The sequence below is a fragment of the Pagrus pagrus genome (assembly GCF_965226575.1).
Source record: "Pagrus pagrus genome assembly, chromosome: 3".
Classification (NCBI taxonomy): Eukaryota; Metazoa; Chordata; class Actinopteri; order Spariformes; family Sparidae; genus Pagrus; species Pagrus pagrus.
In genome coordinates this window covers 28,719,230-28,736,933 of record NC_140187.1, presented here as the reverse complement: position 1 = coordinate 28,736,933, position 17,704 = coordinate 28,719,230, and the positions used below count along the sequence as shown (strand labels likewise).

The 17,704-nt window shown below is 40.8% G+C and overlaps 1 protein-coding gene across 2 annotated transcripts in view; it reads left to right on the top strand.

The window, feature by feature from the left end:
- Positions 1-1,790: 1,790 nt before the first annotated feature.
- The window catches only part of shq1 (SHQ1, H/ACA ribonucleoprotein assembly factor), a 41,277-nt gene continuing 25,363 nt past the window's right edge, over positions 1,791-17,704 (top strand). Inside the window, exons 1-9 of one of the 2 annotated variants that reach the window (XM_084348465.1) lie at positions 1,791-1,861; positions 2,837-2,987; positions 3,754-3,818; positions 7,937-8,065; positions 8,201-8,361; positions 8,515-8,627; positions 8,709-8,806; positions 14,212-14,369; positions 14,910-14,963. In XM_084348465.1, the coding sequence (XP_084204591.1) occupies positions 2,845-2,987; positions 3,754-3,818; positions 7,937-8,065; positions 8,201-8,361; positions 8,515-8,627; positions 8,709-8,806; positions 14,212-14,369; positions 14,910-14,963 (921 nt within the window). In that variant the 5' untranslated portion in view covers positions 1,791-1,861; positions 2,837-2,844. Of the gene's footprint in view, positions 1,862-2,833; positions 2,988-3,753; positions 3,819-7,936; positions 8,066-8,200; positions 8,362-8,514; positions 8,628-8,708; positions 8,807-14,211; positions 14,370-14,909; positions 14,964-17,704 lie in introns of both variants that reach the window. The other variant, XM_084348466.1, reaches the window with a different exon arrangement.

The following is a 17,704-nucleotide window of genomic DNA, read 5'->3' as shown; positions in this document are numbered from 1 at the left end:
ACTGATTAAAAAGTAAAGACACAGGGCTAAAATATTACTTTGGTAAAAGTGAGTCGCCCATGTCAGTAGCTACTTGAGTAAAAGTCTTAAAGTAGCTGGAAGTAAATTTACTGAAGTATTAAGAGTAATTTTATAAAAACAAACACACTTAAGTATCACAGTAAATTCACATTTACTATAGGCCTATACTTCGGGTTGGCCAATAATGGGCCTGGCCTTTTATCAAATCCTATATTCAGCATTTTTCTGTGTGAGTGTGCTTCTTTGGCTCTGAGGCAGCATGTAATCTGCAAAGTAACTGGTAACTGAAATGGTCACATAGATGTAATAGGGTAAAAACACAATATTTGCCTCCGAAATGTAGTGGAAGTATAAAGTAGCAACAAATGGAAATACTCAATTAAAGTACAAGTACCTCAAAATTGTACATTAAGTACAGTACTTGAGTAAATGTACTAAGTTACATCACTGAATTGTACACAACTTACATTGTGGAATTGTCTTAATGGGCAATAGTATGTCTATAAAGTAAGTTTTGTAAGGGAAATATAAGCAAATAGACAATAAAATCAGTTTTCATTCATAAAGAAATCATTCTAATCTTATTAATCTATGTAATTGACTGTAATCTTACAATTGTTCATCCTAATTCTCACCAAAAAATATGGATTCACACATCATGTATGTCTGCAGAAGAAGTCGTTATAGACTATATTAAAAGTAGGCCATAAACTGACAGTTATGCCTCTTGGATAAATCCATTGCATAATCAGTGGTGAAATTCAGATAATTTTCTTGAGGTAAAAGTAGCAATAGCACAGTGTGTGGACAGATTATGAGCTGGGCTGGAAATGATGGGCCCCTGGTCATATATGCCTTAACGACCCTTCCCACCATCTGTGTAGTATAGTTTTTGTACGATTTAATTTCTGCAGAGCCTTCATAAAACTTGAGGTGATAAAAACTCACTATAAAGTTTTGTTCTTGTATTACCAATTAGGAATCTTTAGGATAACTTCACATGAATGCTTTGATTTAGGGACCTCTGATGTCTGAGAGGCCTGTTCCATGTATAATACAAGCCAGTAAAATTCAGGGTCCTGCATTCAAAATCTTACTAATTAAATCATCTGAAGTAAAAGTAGCCTGGTTATCATGTGGCAGAGTGGTGTATGGCAGTATTATCAGAAATATTACAGTGGTATTACTGGGTAAGCAGCATTTTAAAAGCTAGAGGCTCATTTCAAGTACTTTTAGGTGCATTGTTATGTAATTTAAGCTACAATAATGCTTCATATTTTATAAACTCATATTAGATTTTCTTTGTAAATGATTAATCAATCAATCAAATCAAAGTGAGCCGCAACTACAACTGTCAAAAAAAGTAAAAACTACAGTGTTGTTTGCCTGTAAAGTACAGTGAAATTGAATAAATGTTCAGTGACATTCCAACCACAGCTGGTATGGCTCTCCTTAATTTTGATTGTTTGTTTTGTTTTTCAATCATTTTAACAGTTTATCAATGCATCCACTTGTTTTTAACTTAACTGAAGAGTTTCGTCCACCTGACAGTTCCTCAGGGACCTCACTTTGAAAACAAATGCATGCAGCTCTTGCTAACTACATAAAAACATTTCTTGTTAAAAAAAAAAATCTTATTGCTATATTGACGAAACTTGATGTATTTACATCGACTGTGAAAAAATTGATAATGTCTATAAAGTCATCTTTCATGTTAGAAAAAAAGTGTGAATCTTCAAAGAACATTTTTACTGCCTGTTTACATTTTGTATTACGGTAAAACATGGACGCTACATCCAGGAGCTGCCAGTGAAGCTTGTTGGGACTCCGTGCTTCTCTGGTGAGTGTGTGCGCTTTAACTATATGCTAAATGAGCTGTGTTTTAGTGACTGTCATTGAAGTGATTGAAACGGTCCATTTCCACCGCGTACACGGTTGTAAAAATACTGTTAAGTACCGGTAGCGTTATCTGTCTCCTAGCACTGCTGTGCTGTTAGCCGAAACACGAGGAGACCAATCATGTGTTAGCTTAGTTTACAAGCTAGTAGCGAGCTAACCGTAAAAAACGAAACTCCCTGTGAAAACCTGTCAAGTCAGTGTGACATACAGCTCACCGACAAATATAGTCTCCTCGTAGATCACAACTTAATGTCTTTTGGTCTTTAGAGTCTGTGGTTAAATTCGGAATACATGTAGGTCAATAAGAAACTGTAATTTAAACCGAATGTACACCTGCAAAACTTGAATGCGCGTTAACTCCCCAACTTGCTTGGCTTGTAGAGACTGTTATAATTACAAGTTAACGTTAACAAATAACTTTTAAATATAGCTTTTTGGCAGATGAGGGTTATGCCGAACATAATTGGAGACCATTACACGTATGATTAACGGGTGAAAAATGTTTTGGAACATACACACGTCAGTCAAAAAGTAAGACCTTCTTAAATGTGCAGATTTTCAAATGCAGTTTGGTGTGAAGATCTTTATAAACCAGCGAGAACGGAAGGAACGATCAACAAGCTAATATTAAGCCAAAGTAAATACACAGTTGGTGTCTTGTTTCAGTAGGAAACGAGTCGCTATGTTGTACACGAGCTTTGTTGACAGTTCGCACTAGCAGTGAGAAACACGTGGGCTGCTGCTCGTGGTGATGTGAGCCACTAACAACATTTAATTGAGTCAACCACAAGGTGGCATGCTGTAGTCAACTGGGCCGTCATTCATTCCTCCAGCCTGGCAGAGTGCAATCCTATACATTGCAACAGGAGCTTAAGATCATTCCTGTCATTGATGCTACATGTCTGTGTCATAGCAGTATTCACGATGATCACTCCTGCGTTTGACCTGGACCAAGATCCTGAGTACCTGATCCTCAACATCCGGGTGCCCTACACCAGGACATCAGAGTTTGACCTTTACATTGATGGCACGGATTTCAAGTTCTACGCCAAGCCCTACTTTCTCAGGTGAGTTAAGCAACACGCACAAACTGATGTAGCTTGGATGCAAAAGGGGGCGAAGAAAGCAGTTAATTTATGGGCTTATCACATGGGTTGGGAGGGTTACTTTAATAATAGTTACCAATTACCTGTTAAAAAATGCAGTCAGTAACCTAATCTGAGTATAACATAATGAAAGTAATGTAATTGATTACTTTTCCTTACTTTGGATGACTTCAATACCAAATATTCAAATAAAGACAAGAGAAGATAAATTATTTGCACTGTATTGTGATGTTTTGTGCTGTAAAGACGAAATAAGGCTAAAATTCAGACGCAGTGATAGCGTTGTGCTGCAGAGGAGTGGGAGAGAGGCTGTCGCAACAAGAGCTGCTCACTCTCGACTATCTGTGCACTGTCTGTCATCTTTGCGTGCTGTTATCAGTTATAAATTTGTGGCATGGGATTGAGGGATTGAGTCCCACGGTCAATGCATAAGAGTTGGCAGCCTTGTTGAAAATCGGAATCCTGTAATAATCCCCATTTTTACAAAATGCATCGGTAATCTGATTACACTTTTTTTTTCTGTAACTTTAACAGAATACAGTATCCTAATTATGCAACGCCAATCCATCTAATCCATTACTCCCAAAGCCTGCTTTTCAAGTGGCACCATCTGTTTTAGACTTGAATTTGTGACAATTTATTTTAACATGGTATTTGTCTCAGATATCAATAGAAAATCTGTGGTGCTTGGTTTTTCTATTAGTGACTGTAACCATCTTGATTTCAGATTATCTCTTCCTGGAAGAATAGTGGAGGATGGGAGAGAAAGGGCCAAATTTGACATTGATAAAGGTAGGTCATATCACTATCTATGAATAAATACTACATCATCAATATAAATAATCATCAGTAATGCCAATATGATCACTAAGTGGGTAAAGGCAAAATCATTTTACTGCAATGCAGCTTTTAAAACCAGGAAAGGACAACAATTCTGCCATAACAGACATGATATGACGAAGATATCCAAGATCTGAAACAATATACAGTATGGTCTCATGTCATGATAACAATATGATATTGATGTATTACCCAGCCGTATGTCAGTTGTGTGATGACAGTAAAAGTTCAGACAGCTGTTGCATTAAACTGAGGCCAGTTTAGGCAGTACTGAGGTTTCTAGGTAGCAATATAAATCATAGCATGCACACCAACTGGAGGGACAAGCAGTTCTACAGACACCTTTTCTACACTCAGCCATGTTTTCTTTATTTGATAAAAAGATCAATATAAAGTTCCTGCTGTTGTCTAAAACTATGTTGTGGCTGGATCTCTGTCACCCTCTGCGATAGAAAATACCACTGAGAGGCAAGAGAAAAAACAACAAGAAGTTCTGTTGGGGGATCTGATGTCTTCCATTAGTTTGATTTCTTCTGTGTTTTTGTTGACACCGTGACTTAGAAACAAGTGGAAGCATTTTTCTCCACAATCTGTTTCTAACTTCTACCAACTGTTGTTTCTCCGGCGGTGTTTGTCAGAATGTGCTGACCTTTCTTTCAACAAGGGAAAAGCTGTTTTCCAGCATCTTGCTGTAGTCGTACAAAAGCTATCTCAACATATTGAGCTATATTTCTCTCACACAAATACTAAACCATGGACTCACACCAGACCTCCCCGTCATCTGTATGCTACACCAGGGTTGTAAAAAGCACTGTAACTTTTTTAGCAATTTTACAGTGAAGATACAAACTGGAAGTAAAAGGAGAAAAAGAGGCGTATGACACAACAGTCCTTGGCTGAAATTGAACTGGGGACGTCATATGGCATATTTCTAAACTACTAGGCCACCCTGACACCCCAGATTAATGTAATTAATGTATTTATTTGACAGCTGACCCCTCAGTAAATTATTTTTAACAGATAACTATGATAACACATTGTGAGTGAGTGTCAATGTGGGATATGGCAGGTGTAGAGCTGCAGTTGTTAGTTGAAAACAGATTAATTGCTGACTATTTTTATGATTTATTAATCCTTTAGGTCATTTTTCAAGCAGAAATGACAAACATTTACATCTTAAATCTGAGGACTTACTTTTCTTTGATATTAAATGAAAAATCTTACGGTTTTGGATAATTGATTGGACAGAAGAAACCATTTGAAGATGTGACTTGGGAAATTGTGATTAGATTTTCACATTTTTTTGACATCTCGTAGACTAAACGATTAATCAGTTAATAGTGGCTAATTAATCTCAGCTGCCTTAGTCAGCTGGTGTGCAGCTGTGTGATCTGCTTGTTATTCTGGGTTGGAGTCTGTAAAAAGTGCAGTGTTGACTCTGATTGATCACAACAAGGCATAAATATCTGATGAAAATTAAAACAACATCGTTCACATTGTGGTTTAAAGAAATCAATTTTGAATGATCCGATATCAACTCATAAAATCCCGAGAGTGATCTTTTAAAAATCTATTCCCTGTAGATGCAGGTCCGAAAAAATGCAGGTAGATTTGGGGCGAGATTCATTTGGAGAATGAGTCTCTGGACGCTGTCTGACACACTGGTGGGTCAATGTTTGGACCAAACTCAACTGAATTCGGAAATCCAATCTGGACCTTACTAATCAATATGTAATCCATTCAGGGTATCGGTGGCGATCACCCACTTTGACAGTGATCCTTATTAAAAAACATGCACGTTCCTTCTCTGCATGATATTGGTGAGCAGTCTCGCTCTTACGAGGCACTGAGTGACATGGCTCTAGTAGCAGCCAGTGATTGATCCCCGGGGCGTCTTTAATTTGTTCTTCAGTCAATCAGCCAGAGTAAATGATCCTCCTGATTTCATCCCGTTTAAAGGGCCACTGGAACCATCTGTAATGTCATAATGATTACAGCCTGCAGGCTGCCTGTGATATCTCTTCCACAGTGACAGTGACAGGGAGGAGCTCGTATAAGATGTTCTTTAAATATAACAAGCAGATGAAACATTTAATGACTATCTTGGTGCCGTTGACTCGTGTCTATACAGTACTCCATGTCACTGTGATCTGTCTTTGACTTTCTGTTGCACATAATCAGTTTTAATGAAGTTGTCTTTATGGAGGCGTCTGCCTTATGGACTCTGACACCTCGTTGCCCGTCTGTCAGCGTGGCACCAGTTAACACGCTGTGTCCAAATAAGCCTGTAACATCTGCTAATAAAGCTCCACTAATGAGTGTCCTTGTTTAGACTTATAATGAGCAATCATTAAGATCCCTCTTCCAGGCTCTCCATTCCACAGCTCGAGCAATTAGTCAGCTTCCCTCGTAAAGCACATCTAAGCTCGAACACTTGGGTGCATTGAAATTTTATGAGGTCTTTGGGCAACCATTAGATTATGTCTGTTGTGTGGCCAAATCAGGCTCATTCATCAGTTATGTATTGCCTGTTTTCTTTTAATAGCATTTGCAAAAAAAGTACTTGTTCTAAAGAGATTTTTCTTTCACATTAAAGTGTATGTCCAAAAGTGATCAATCAAAACATTTCTTTTTTCTTTAGCAGTCTATGTTGAGTTGCTGACTTCAGTAAAATATCGCATGCCAGTTTATAAGCATCTATTGATGCTCTCATATCTCATTAATAGCACTTTAGTGTTAGGTTGGAGACATAATTTACCTGAAATGACATCATGAGTTTGTCCAAAACTAGCAGTTACTCAGAGCGGTGTAATGATATTAAAGATGCTAACAAAGCAACACAGCACATGAAATAAGCACAGCAGAGTGTGACTATATATCTTTTAACATTACAGGTATGGCTGAAAATGATGAAAGAAATAAACAATATTGCAAAATTGACATAACTCCACAGTACAAGTTAATTGCCAGTTGTCTACCTAGAAGTGACTGCTGTGTTGTGCGACATCACAGTGATTCCTGTTATGATAATTGATGTGTAATTAATATACTTCATGGAAAAAAGACGTGTTTGACATGTGTTGAAGGTAATGCCTGTTTTCAACAATTTCCCATTTACCTTTTTTTTATGAATAGCCTTGTATAAAATCTCAAAACTAACTTAATTCCTCCCTCCAAGCGTTTCCCTGTGGTATTAGTGATGGCGCTGCTATCGCAAAGACACTGTTAGCAAAGTGGCTACTGTCCAAAGCAAAACCAAACCATAGAAACCCTGATCTCAGTGCGATGAAAAGACAGAGTAAAACACTTGGATGTATTAAAAAGTAGGCAGGTTTTTTTGCTCACTGATCTCGTAGAATGCCAGTGGAAATGAATCGTCTCAAGTCTCAGTGGTCAGAGGAAACACATCAGTGAGGGAACAGACTCTGACACAACACCAGAGCGCTCTCCATTGTGTGAATACCTGTCTGTTCACTCTTGTTTTAACTTGTTTTCTATCTTCCTCTTCACCTTCTTTGCCTCCTCAGTCAGCAGGTTACTTTCTCTTTTGCAGTTATTCGAGTTGTTCCATTGTTACCTGGGGATTGTGACCAAGGAGAACAATGCCTCTTCCTGCTTTTGTTGAGCGATGTCAGACGCGCTTCCTTTTTGGCGTAATACGTCCTTCGTTTTTGCGGGAATAGTCAAGCCTGGCAGACAGAATAGCATAATGAAAGGGAGGTTTAAAGAGAACTTAACTATATGTGGATGGTGTTTTTTTTACAGCCATTACATTGTTCAACTCTCGAAAAAGTTGTCCATTGGCAGTTTAAATTAATAAAACTTAAAATGACAAAATAACTTGGATATAAGCAAACAAATCCTCTCATTGGAGACCTGGGAATCACCAAATCATTTGTACTGTTACATGACATTTGATAAATGAACCATTTATCTGTCATCAAAATTACTGTGGTTGCTTTTGTGTCCCTCACTTAAGTAGATAATTGTTTCAGCAGTAGAAATACACAGTGTATTAGATAAACGATGACATAATAACATCCCTTCCTTCATGTCCTGTCTCGCTGTAGGTCTCTTCACTCTCCGGGTCCCTAAGGAAACAACTGGAGAGCACTTTGAAGGACTTCAGATGCTGACAAGTCTCCTCGCCCCAAAAGGCTCCCGCTCAGCAAAACCATTGGTAGAGGACTTGAGCACAGGTAAGTCAAATGTATACAGCAGCTGAACTTGTTCATCAACTGAAAATCAATCATTTAGAGTATGTAGATGGGGATAGTATCACAAAGTGGTGCCGTTTTAATGAGGCTAACCATAACTTCTTAATGTTTCAATAGGATGCAGTGAAAGCATGGGAGATGATGAAGAGGAAGACGAGGAAGAATTTGACTGGCAGGTTGAGCAGGAGGTGTACAAGGAGAGCTCTGAGGAGGAGCTGAGAGCGCTGCAGACATACGGCTTCGGCAATCAGAGGTCTGGAGTGTTTGCAAGATTACAGGTGAGATTACAGATACTGATTACTTCCTCATGTGTGAACTCCTCATCTTTTATTAATGGAATCAGATAGAGTTGCCGAGTGGAACTTTTTGAATGGTACAAGTAAAGTTAAGATGACAGAGAGAGATTTGATATGTTGTGGCTGCACTGACAGGAGGAACTGAGCGATGTGACTGATGTCAAGAACCCAGAAGGAACGACGGCAGCGGAGAGGAGGAAGGCACGGCTGGAAGCAGAGGCATCTGCTTTTTCTCCTGACCATTACCTGTGAGTTTATCAGAGTTGAAACCCTGACTCCCAAAAATGTTTCTATGTCTGCTTTCTGCTAACATTAATACGTCACTGCAGGGCTGATTTCTTTGAGGATGATGAGATAAAGGGGCTGCTGGAGTTTAAGCCGTGGTGGGCGAAGCTGAGCCCTTCTACAGAGCAGGAGGGAGAGACTGGTGAGTTAAAATCAATCTACCATGAAGTTAATCTGAATTTTGTTGCTGGGATCCATCTAATATTCAGCTGCTTTTTAAAAAAGGTTGAAAAACATGAATTTACTTATTTATTTCACTTTTTCTTTTCTAATTTAAGTCAGTCAAGTCAGTTATATTTGAAAAGCCCAAAATTGATCAATCAATCACACATTGCCTCAGAGGGCTTTACAATCTGTACAGTGTATGATGCCCTTGAGGGAAAACCAAAAGACCCTTTGAAGAAAGAGCCACATAGGAGGGATCCCTCTCCCAGGAGGGACGGTCGTCTCATGCACAGAACAGACTAACAAAATCACAAAATATACAGATTACAATGCCAAAATATCTAATACAAATAGATTATATAAATGTGAAGAATGTGGATCCAGGTGGACAACTGAGCAGGCCAAGGCTTTGCCAAGTGGCGACCGAGCCACACAACCTCTTCTTTACCTGACCTGGAAGGGGACAGGCCCCACAGGAAGATTAGCAAGCAAACATCAGAATGTCTACAGATTTTAATTTAAAAAAGTAATACATATAAGAAGATTGGAATACATAATTGAGCCATGAGGGGGAGAAGGAGGAGAAAGGGAAGGAGAGAGAAGAGAGAATTAAAAAATGAAATAAAAATGCTGCATCTAGAAGACTCAACAGCACGGCTTTATGACTGGTTAGAGTAGTGTGTGTTTGCACTGCAGACATGAGCATGTGAATTTGCACTATTTCAATTGGAGGTTTGCTCATCCCTTAAAAGTCTTCTAATGACTTGAATTCAATTTTTATAAAAATTTAATTTAAATGTCTTTCTGTCTAAATGAGTCACACTCTTCTGCATCAAAGTCCACATTTATAATGTTCCAAGACTGTAAGCCAATACTCTTTTTACTTTATACTTGCACTTACCTGTCGGCAAAATGTATATTAACTCACTCTAATAACCATATTCCCACATAAGCCCTACATCTGCATGATACTTACCTGCAGTGCTTGAATAAGAATGAGATTTGTCCGAATAATCAGCCAGGTTTTGTTAAGAAAAGGTTTTAAAAAGTATTAAATTAAAGTGTCTGATACCTGTAGACACCCTGCACTGTTATGCTCAACATTTTTAAAAAAGTTTTCCCCCTTGTAATTAATTAACCAACAAAGCAGTGACTGAAGGCTACCAGAAGGTGGCATGAAGTTGCAGAAATTGAGAGGCCGATCATGCATTGTTAGTTAATATTATTCAACCAAATTAAATACTCTGGTTGACCTTTCCTACAGGCCATAGTTGTGCTATTCCAAAACTTGCTCTAATAGTGATATGACTTTAAACATTGTTTCAGACGGGACTCTGTTGGCTGGGACTTGTGCCTGCAAGGCGCTGACATTGTTCTCTGACAACAATATATTAATCCCCTGAGGACACACGAGTCTTTTCACTGCCCCCTTCTAGTGAAAGGTCAGCCAGAGAGCTACAGAGCTGCACTCCCTGCCAGACAGCCTCGGGCTATTCAACAGGAAAGACACTTGCCATTATGAGAGATTGAACTTGGACCTTCCCTAATCACTACATCTATGTGCTGCCTGTTGACCAATTTAAGCAAGAACATCTGCTGAGTTTATGTGACAACTCGCGCTCACAATTTATACCTTCTTGTTTTTTCAGTATCTTTTTTTCAGGTTTTCTTTTTGCAATCACTTCCCATCTATTTCAAATCAATGGCTCATTTACTCAGATTGAGACGTGCTGCTCACTGGCTGGAGCCTCCCAGCTTCATTTCTCCGCTCAGGCTCAGTGATAGCTTGTGAAGCCTCGGCTCTGCGAGAGACTATTTAATTGTGCCATCCGGCTCCTCTAACAGCCTGCTAATTCCAGCACTTCCACTGTTTAAGCAGGCGTGTGGCTCACAGCCACAGCTTACGTGTAGTGCATGGGTGTTGTACTCTTGAGAGAGGATTTAGATTAAACTGATAGCATTATCACAGGAGGGGAGTGCTGCCGGTCGCGTCTCCGCCAGCGCGAGGGCCAGATCGCTGACGAGCAGCCATCAGTCAACATTGCAGAAGGCCATTAGTTTAGCCTCTGAAGAACATTACGGTCCCATGTAGCCCCGCGGGCTCTCTCGCCTCATTCTGCATGCTAAGGCAGAGTGCCTCAGTCGGGAGCCCAGGCGTAGATAAATGGGCCAAATTAAACTTAATGGCTTGATTGACAGGTCGAATAGCATTAGCCGCTGAGTGTGAAGAATGGCGGTCGGTCTGGAGATTTAAGCGGCTTGCCGTCAAATCTTGAAAGCATGCTCATGATTTTAACTGTTACTCGTATATTTAAAATGGCGACTACAACTCCTCCATGTGTGTTTTTTAGACTTCTTCCCCCCTTTACTGCTGCTAAGTCTGATATATATGTCACCTGACAGATGGATGTGGACAGAAGTGCTAATGAAGTAGAAACTGGCCCCTCTGTGCTCTCCGGTGTCGGGGCCAGCGCTCTGACAGGCCACAGCTGTCCACTGGAGGCCTGCATTCACACACTGGTCCAGCTAAGTGGTGCTGACAGCTCAGCCTCTGTCTACCTGCTGCACTTTGTTATGGCTGGGTTTTGAAATCTGACCTTTGACCACGTTAGATAGCACCACTGCTCTACCCGAGTTTACAGTATCCGTGTCTTTCAGTGTCCCTTCTGATTTCTTCCTTGACATGATCGCAGTGTTTGTGTGCACAACATTAACCGTATCTGCCATCCAAGGTCACATGTCCACGTCTTACATTTGTGCAAGCGTTTTCCAAGCCTCAGCAGCATTTCAACAAAAGCATATTTACTCCATGCCATCAGGCCATCTGGACCTGTAGAGAGCAGTGGAGAGCCAGGCTGCCGTTCCAACTGGAGGAATTAGGTCAGAAATTAATTTGCAATCAGCAGAAGCCCTCACGCACTGTGTGCTAATGCCCATTAGAAGTGATTGGCTCCATAGCAGAGATGAATGAATGTGGTTGTTGGGGAAAATCAATCAGGTCCGCTCACCTCGCCTCCCCGCTTTGGCTGCAGAACTAATAGAAAATATATCAGCGTCAAGAGTTCAACTTGCAAGAGAGTCGGTGCGCTGTTAGATTTAGATTTAGCATTTAGTTGTTGTGAATGTCAGGTTTTAATTGCAGAACCTGAGTGTGTTCAGCAACAGATGGTGTTTGTATCCTCGTGTGAATGATGATTTACAAGAGTTCTGTCAACATTTGTGCACTAAATACATTGTTATTCCTTATGTACCCATGCATCCTGGCGTTTGTCTGATGTGTGCGTGTGTTTTTTAAAAGACACTCTTGCATATCTGTTGCTTATGACTCTGCAAGTCAGTCTTTTAAATCTGTTTTTTTTTATATATTTTCATCCCCTTCTCTCGATGTGTGTGTCCTTCTTTGAAGAAGAGTGTGTGCAGATGTGGGCGCACATGCACATGGGCCTTTGTGTCCGTCTGTGTGTGTTCTGCTCGGCTGTGCTCCGCAGCTGCACTGACGTGGGACTCAGGTAGCCTCTGCAGGGAGCAGAGAGCTGACGTAATGCAGCAGGAATCTCCTTCCCAGCAGAGCCAAGTTCCCACTGCAGCCAGAGAGATCATTTTTAAAGCGCTGCATGTGTGTGTGTGTGTATATGTATGTTGATCGCGTGCGCCTGAGTGTGAGTGTGTGCGTGCGTTTGTGTACATGCTCCAGCCAATACACACCGCGTGCTTCTTGCACATCGGGGGCTCAGTGCAGGGACTCTCCTCTGCTCATGCAGAGAGAGGAATTGCTTTCAGCTGTTTTATAAGCTGCTGGGAGAAAAGAAAAACTGTTGAGTTACAGCGTGTTCCTGCAGAAATTCAGCGCGCCTTTCAATACTGAACGATGCAGATAGCTTAAATGGGATTGAAGTCTGTTTGTGCCGCCCCATTAGGCCTGCCACAGATCCCCATTAAGCAGATGCCTCTTTCAAAAGGCAACAGTTAGTGAATTTGCAGAGAGCAGGGACGAGGCGGTTTTGAGATATTTTCATATGATGGAGCTTTATGATATCTTAATGGGGAACTGTTCAGCTGTCAGACACATCTAAATTGGATTAGCTTTACCAATTTCCTAATTGAATGTCGGCCTATTTGGATTATTTGCCCAATTTGTTCATACTTATTCGAGACTTTTTTGCCACACAGTGGGACTGTGCACTGCGATTTTGGAAGGATCGTTTCAATACCGATAACATTATGAGATATGCCTCTGAAACAGCCTGAAATGCTGGATCGGGTCTATGCACCAATTAGGCATGGGACAATATGAAAATTTCCTGTCTCAATTATCCTCACCAGAATAATTGCAATTCAAGATATTATCGTGATAATGATTGAAACATGCCTAAAACTCTGTAACTGTTTGTGTGCATGGGAGTGCACATTGGTTACAGGCTTGGGATTTTGAAATGACTTGAAACATGCCGGCCTCCCCATGTGGCAATTAAAAATAAATCAGGAAATGATAGGACTAGACACGTTTTTGAGTCTCATGTGAGGATATTCATGGTTATCCCAGTAATGGAAATATACCACGATAAACAAATCCTGAGTCTTTTTCTCCTGATGTTTTATCCCCATTTCTTGCATCTATCCGATACCATGTAATGTATTAGCCTCGAAACAGAATCCAAAATCATATATTGTCACTTAATGTGATTTGGTAACAAACAAGCGGTCGGCGGGATAAATATACACCGATTGGGATGTTATAATGGAGCTAAACAATCGGGCTGGAGCTTAAATCAAGAACTTTGTGCAGCTCTTTAATTTCTGTCAAACTACACATCATAGTGTCTAGCTCTCTACCATAAATCAGGCTTCAGCAGTTATTAGATTTGGAGAAGGCGTCTGTTTTATTGCATGGTGTAATCTTCAGTTTGTCAACACACAGGCACTGCCAGATAGACAGGATCACACCTGCTAAATGCAGATTTTTAGTGAGAATTCATAGGGAATATCATAATCTCAGTCTAGAGCGTTCAGTCCTCCACCAAACACCATTGTTTTTCAAAGATTATGTTTGAGGTGGGTGTTTTCAGATTGATCCCGTCTTGAGACTTTTTTTTACCTTATGTTTTGGGTGTGAAATCTTGCCTGGTATGGACAGATGGCCAAAGCTGAGAGAAAAATGATGGATTTTCAGATTTAGTAGGCTTAGTGCACGCTAAGCCTACTTTATTCACCCCCATCTCTCTTTACATTAAAAGCTTATATGTGCAAACTGAAATGTATGTATGCCACTCCTCTTCCACCCAACCGCCATGGCTTCTCACAACCTGACTGGATATTGTGTAGGTCACAGGGCAGCTCGGTGTCCAACCGATGGTAACACTTCTTATCCATGTTCTTGTGCAGCTGTGTCGTTTACCGAAGTCGAGAAGGAGCAGCTGAGGAAATTCACCAACCGCTCCTACCTGCTTGACAAGACATCTCGTTACCAAGTGTGGCTCAGCCTCGTGGACATCCTGCTGGCTTATTGCTATGAAGTGCGCTCCACAGAGGGAGAGCACAATGTGAGTGAGTGTGTATGTGTGAAGAGGCAACTCCTCTGAGCAGCACTTAGCCTTGGATGACAAAGCCCTCTATCCTCAAATCCTTTAGACCCCCTTCCATTTCATTCAGAGCCTTAAGAGATTACCAGCAGATCCAGGAGCTCAGGCCAGGCCTCTTTGTGTCACTCCTGTAAGGTAGCTGCAGAGAGGCAAGGTGAGCGCGACTGATTTCATTGTGAAAGACACGTCGCAGAACGTGTGAATGAAATACCACAGATATTTGATCCAGGGGAATGTTGAATTAACGCCCAGCTATGAAAACAAAGTCTATCGTATGTGAATATTTTCATTTCCATACGGGATATTATAATATGCAGAGAGACTAGAACAAGCCCCCTAGAGAATCTCACTTTGTTTGAAGCCTGCTCTTTACTGTGAGCAGAAATCCGAGCCAGCCGAGCTACTTTTGTCTGAGGAGAATAAATTGTACTGTACTGTATGTTCTTGTACTCTCCTGCAGCTTATTGTTGTGATGATAAGTGGTCCCCTTCTACCCTGCAGGTAGAGTCATCGTGGACTATCAGAAAACTCAGCGGGACTCTCTGCTGGCTGGAGGTGAGTCAGTTATTGCATAAGAAAATAAGATGAACCGCAGTGAATTATTTACTCCCACATACTAATGTGTTTATTTAATAGGAACAATGCACCTAATCAAACATTGCTGTGAAAGTGCTCGTCAAAGACTAGTTAGTCTGCAGTCCCTGCTCAGATTTCCACTGATAGGAAAACTTTTGAAATCAAAGTATGTTTAAAGTTTGTTCAAATGATGTGACTGGAGTCAACGTCAGTTGGGGCTGAAGTCTACAAGTCTGAAAATGAAATAGATCTGTTGGTGTGGAGGTGGAAAGAATTGAGCTCATCATGTCAATTTGGATCCCGTTACTGTTCTTGCTCACACCGGCCCTAGCCTGCCTCTGATTGGCTGCCTTTGTTGGTCGGGTTGGTTGGGTTTTTGCATGCAGAGTGAAATTGGTTTGGGTGGGGGTGAGAATATCATTGTAAGGCAATCAGAGACAGAGTAGGGTGGTTCTCAGAAAGAAAAGCAGTGGGATCCACAATAACGCAAGCTTACCAGACCTCAGTAGCCTGCTCCTCATCTCTGCTGCTAACCCAGATCTTCAACTGAGATGTTGGTGGGTGAGTTACATTGTTTGTAATGCAGGTGGCAGCTTTTGACAAGGAAGAAGAACATGTAGAATTTAAAGGACGGTATATGTATGTGGTTCTGCTCAAGCCCCCAGGAAGAGCATAAGCCCACATTGTGAATGAATCATCTTTAAAACGGTGGATACATTTTTTTGAGCGCCACAACCCCCGCTGGGAAGTCTAAAAGAGCCACAAAATTAAATAATTTTATCCCTATTCAAGTTAGCTGGGCGCAAAACCAGAAGTTAGCCAGCTCCGTCGGCGGAAGTCTCAAGTGCACACGCTCTGTGGGCCGCACAACACGGAAGATCTGGGTATTTTTATACATCGAGCTTTTTTGGCTTCAAGCGCCACTGAGCAGCTTTCACAGGAATGAACGGGCTCCGCCTCCAGCACTACATCCAGGTCTCATCAAACGTACATGCTTCTGCTGCATTGATTTTAAGATACTTCTTCAAAAAATTGGCCATCAAGAGTCTGACAATGTTTCTGGAGTGCAAAGCTGAATCAGTGGAGCTTTCTTTTCAATCCTTCTGCACTGTGTGGATCTGCTTCTCTTTCCCCTGCTCGTATCTTTTCTTTGACTTACTTTGTATTTTTGCTGCCTCTGAAGATTTCTCCCTCACATGTGCTTTTGAAATTGTCTGTGGGAAACTTTGGGTCGGCCCATTAACAGATGGAGCTGGTTTCTATCAGGTTACAGATGTGTATTCAGAATACATGTTGGAAGGTCTTGTTGCCAGCCTGCTGTTAGAGATCTGGCATGCTGCTGTTCCTCACTACATTACTGTGTCTGGAGTGTCTCAGCCATTCTAGATATTTGGGATGCCTTACTGATTGTGTCCTTCTCTTGCCAATAATATTTCAGCAGGGTGTGACATCAGTACATGGACATTGAGCTTGTTCTCTACCCAAGTGTTGCTGAAGTTTGATTAGCTGCTGTTTTCATTTATCAATTACTAAGATGGAAAAAAACACCTACAGTTCTTTTTCACGTCCATCCTTAAATTCAGCTAGCCAGCAAAAAAGACAAATGTTTATTTGTCAGGATAGGGGCAAATATAGAGACTGTTCATTCTTTTGATCCTTTTGATACTGTAAGTTCTCACTTCTGCTTTTTCTTAATGATGACATTTCTCACAGATGCACTTCCTCTATTCTTCATGTTAGATATGTGTTGGTTGGGTTGCTATTTAAAAAAGACATTATGCTATCGTCTGAATCATTATTTTGTGCTACTACTAAAATAGGATTACATGCTTTAATGTTAAAAAAAGTGTCAGTTTTCAGTGCAGCAGCACTGCATTCCCCCTCTTCTGAAACGCTCTGTTTTAGCTCCTGTCTCTTTAAGGCCCCCCTCCTGAATACTGCTGAATCAGCTTGCAGTTAGCTTTACTTCTGCCGTCAATATGAGAATTTACATGCACGACAACCTGTGTGACACACTGAAGAAAAGGAAAAAGTGTAAAAGCACAATAGGTCTCCTTTAAGTTTAGGCATCTACTATTTCTCTGCCATTTTCCTACAGTTCCTACAAACTTTGTGAAAACAATTGTACATTGAATTATGAACCCTAAGTACCAACAGTGTAAATATAACTAAGGATGTGCTCCTCTGTTATTATCCTCTTGTAATCCTTAGTCTTGCAGTTGCCTCTGATCATGGCTCAGCACCAGTTGAACAGACTTGTTTTGACTGGCGGCTGGGTTTAATACATCGAAGAGGTGAATATCAGTGTGGATGTGTCTGCCTGTCTTTCACACATACACACATGGTTTGACTCTGTATAAATATGTTGACAGTTGCACGAGATGCATCAGAGACTCGGGCTGATATTCCAGACAACATCAGTAATATTTGCTGTGAAAGGAACAGTCAGGTCCAGACTCTCTCCACATTACTAACAAAAGCCTTCAGTGTGAACTACAGGGAGCTGTTAATTGTTGGACTTGGCACATTATCTGAGTGGTGTACAAAAGCAGTAACAGGTGTTCTCAATTCAAAGAGCAAATGATAGAGTGTGTGGGTGTGTGGGTGTGTGTGTGTGTGGTCTGTGCGTCTGCCATCAGACAACCACTCAGTGTGTTACGTGTGTGTGACCGGCATTAGAAACTGGAGTTTTCTGATGTCGTCTATCATTTTAGCTCATG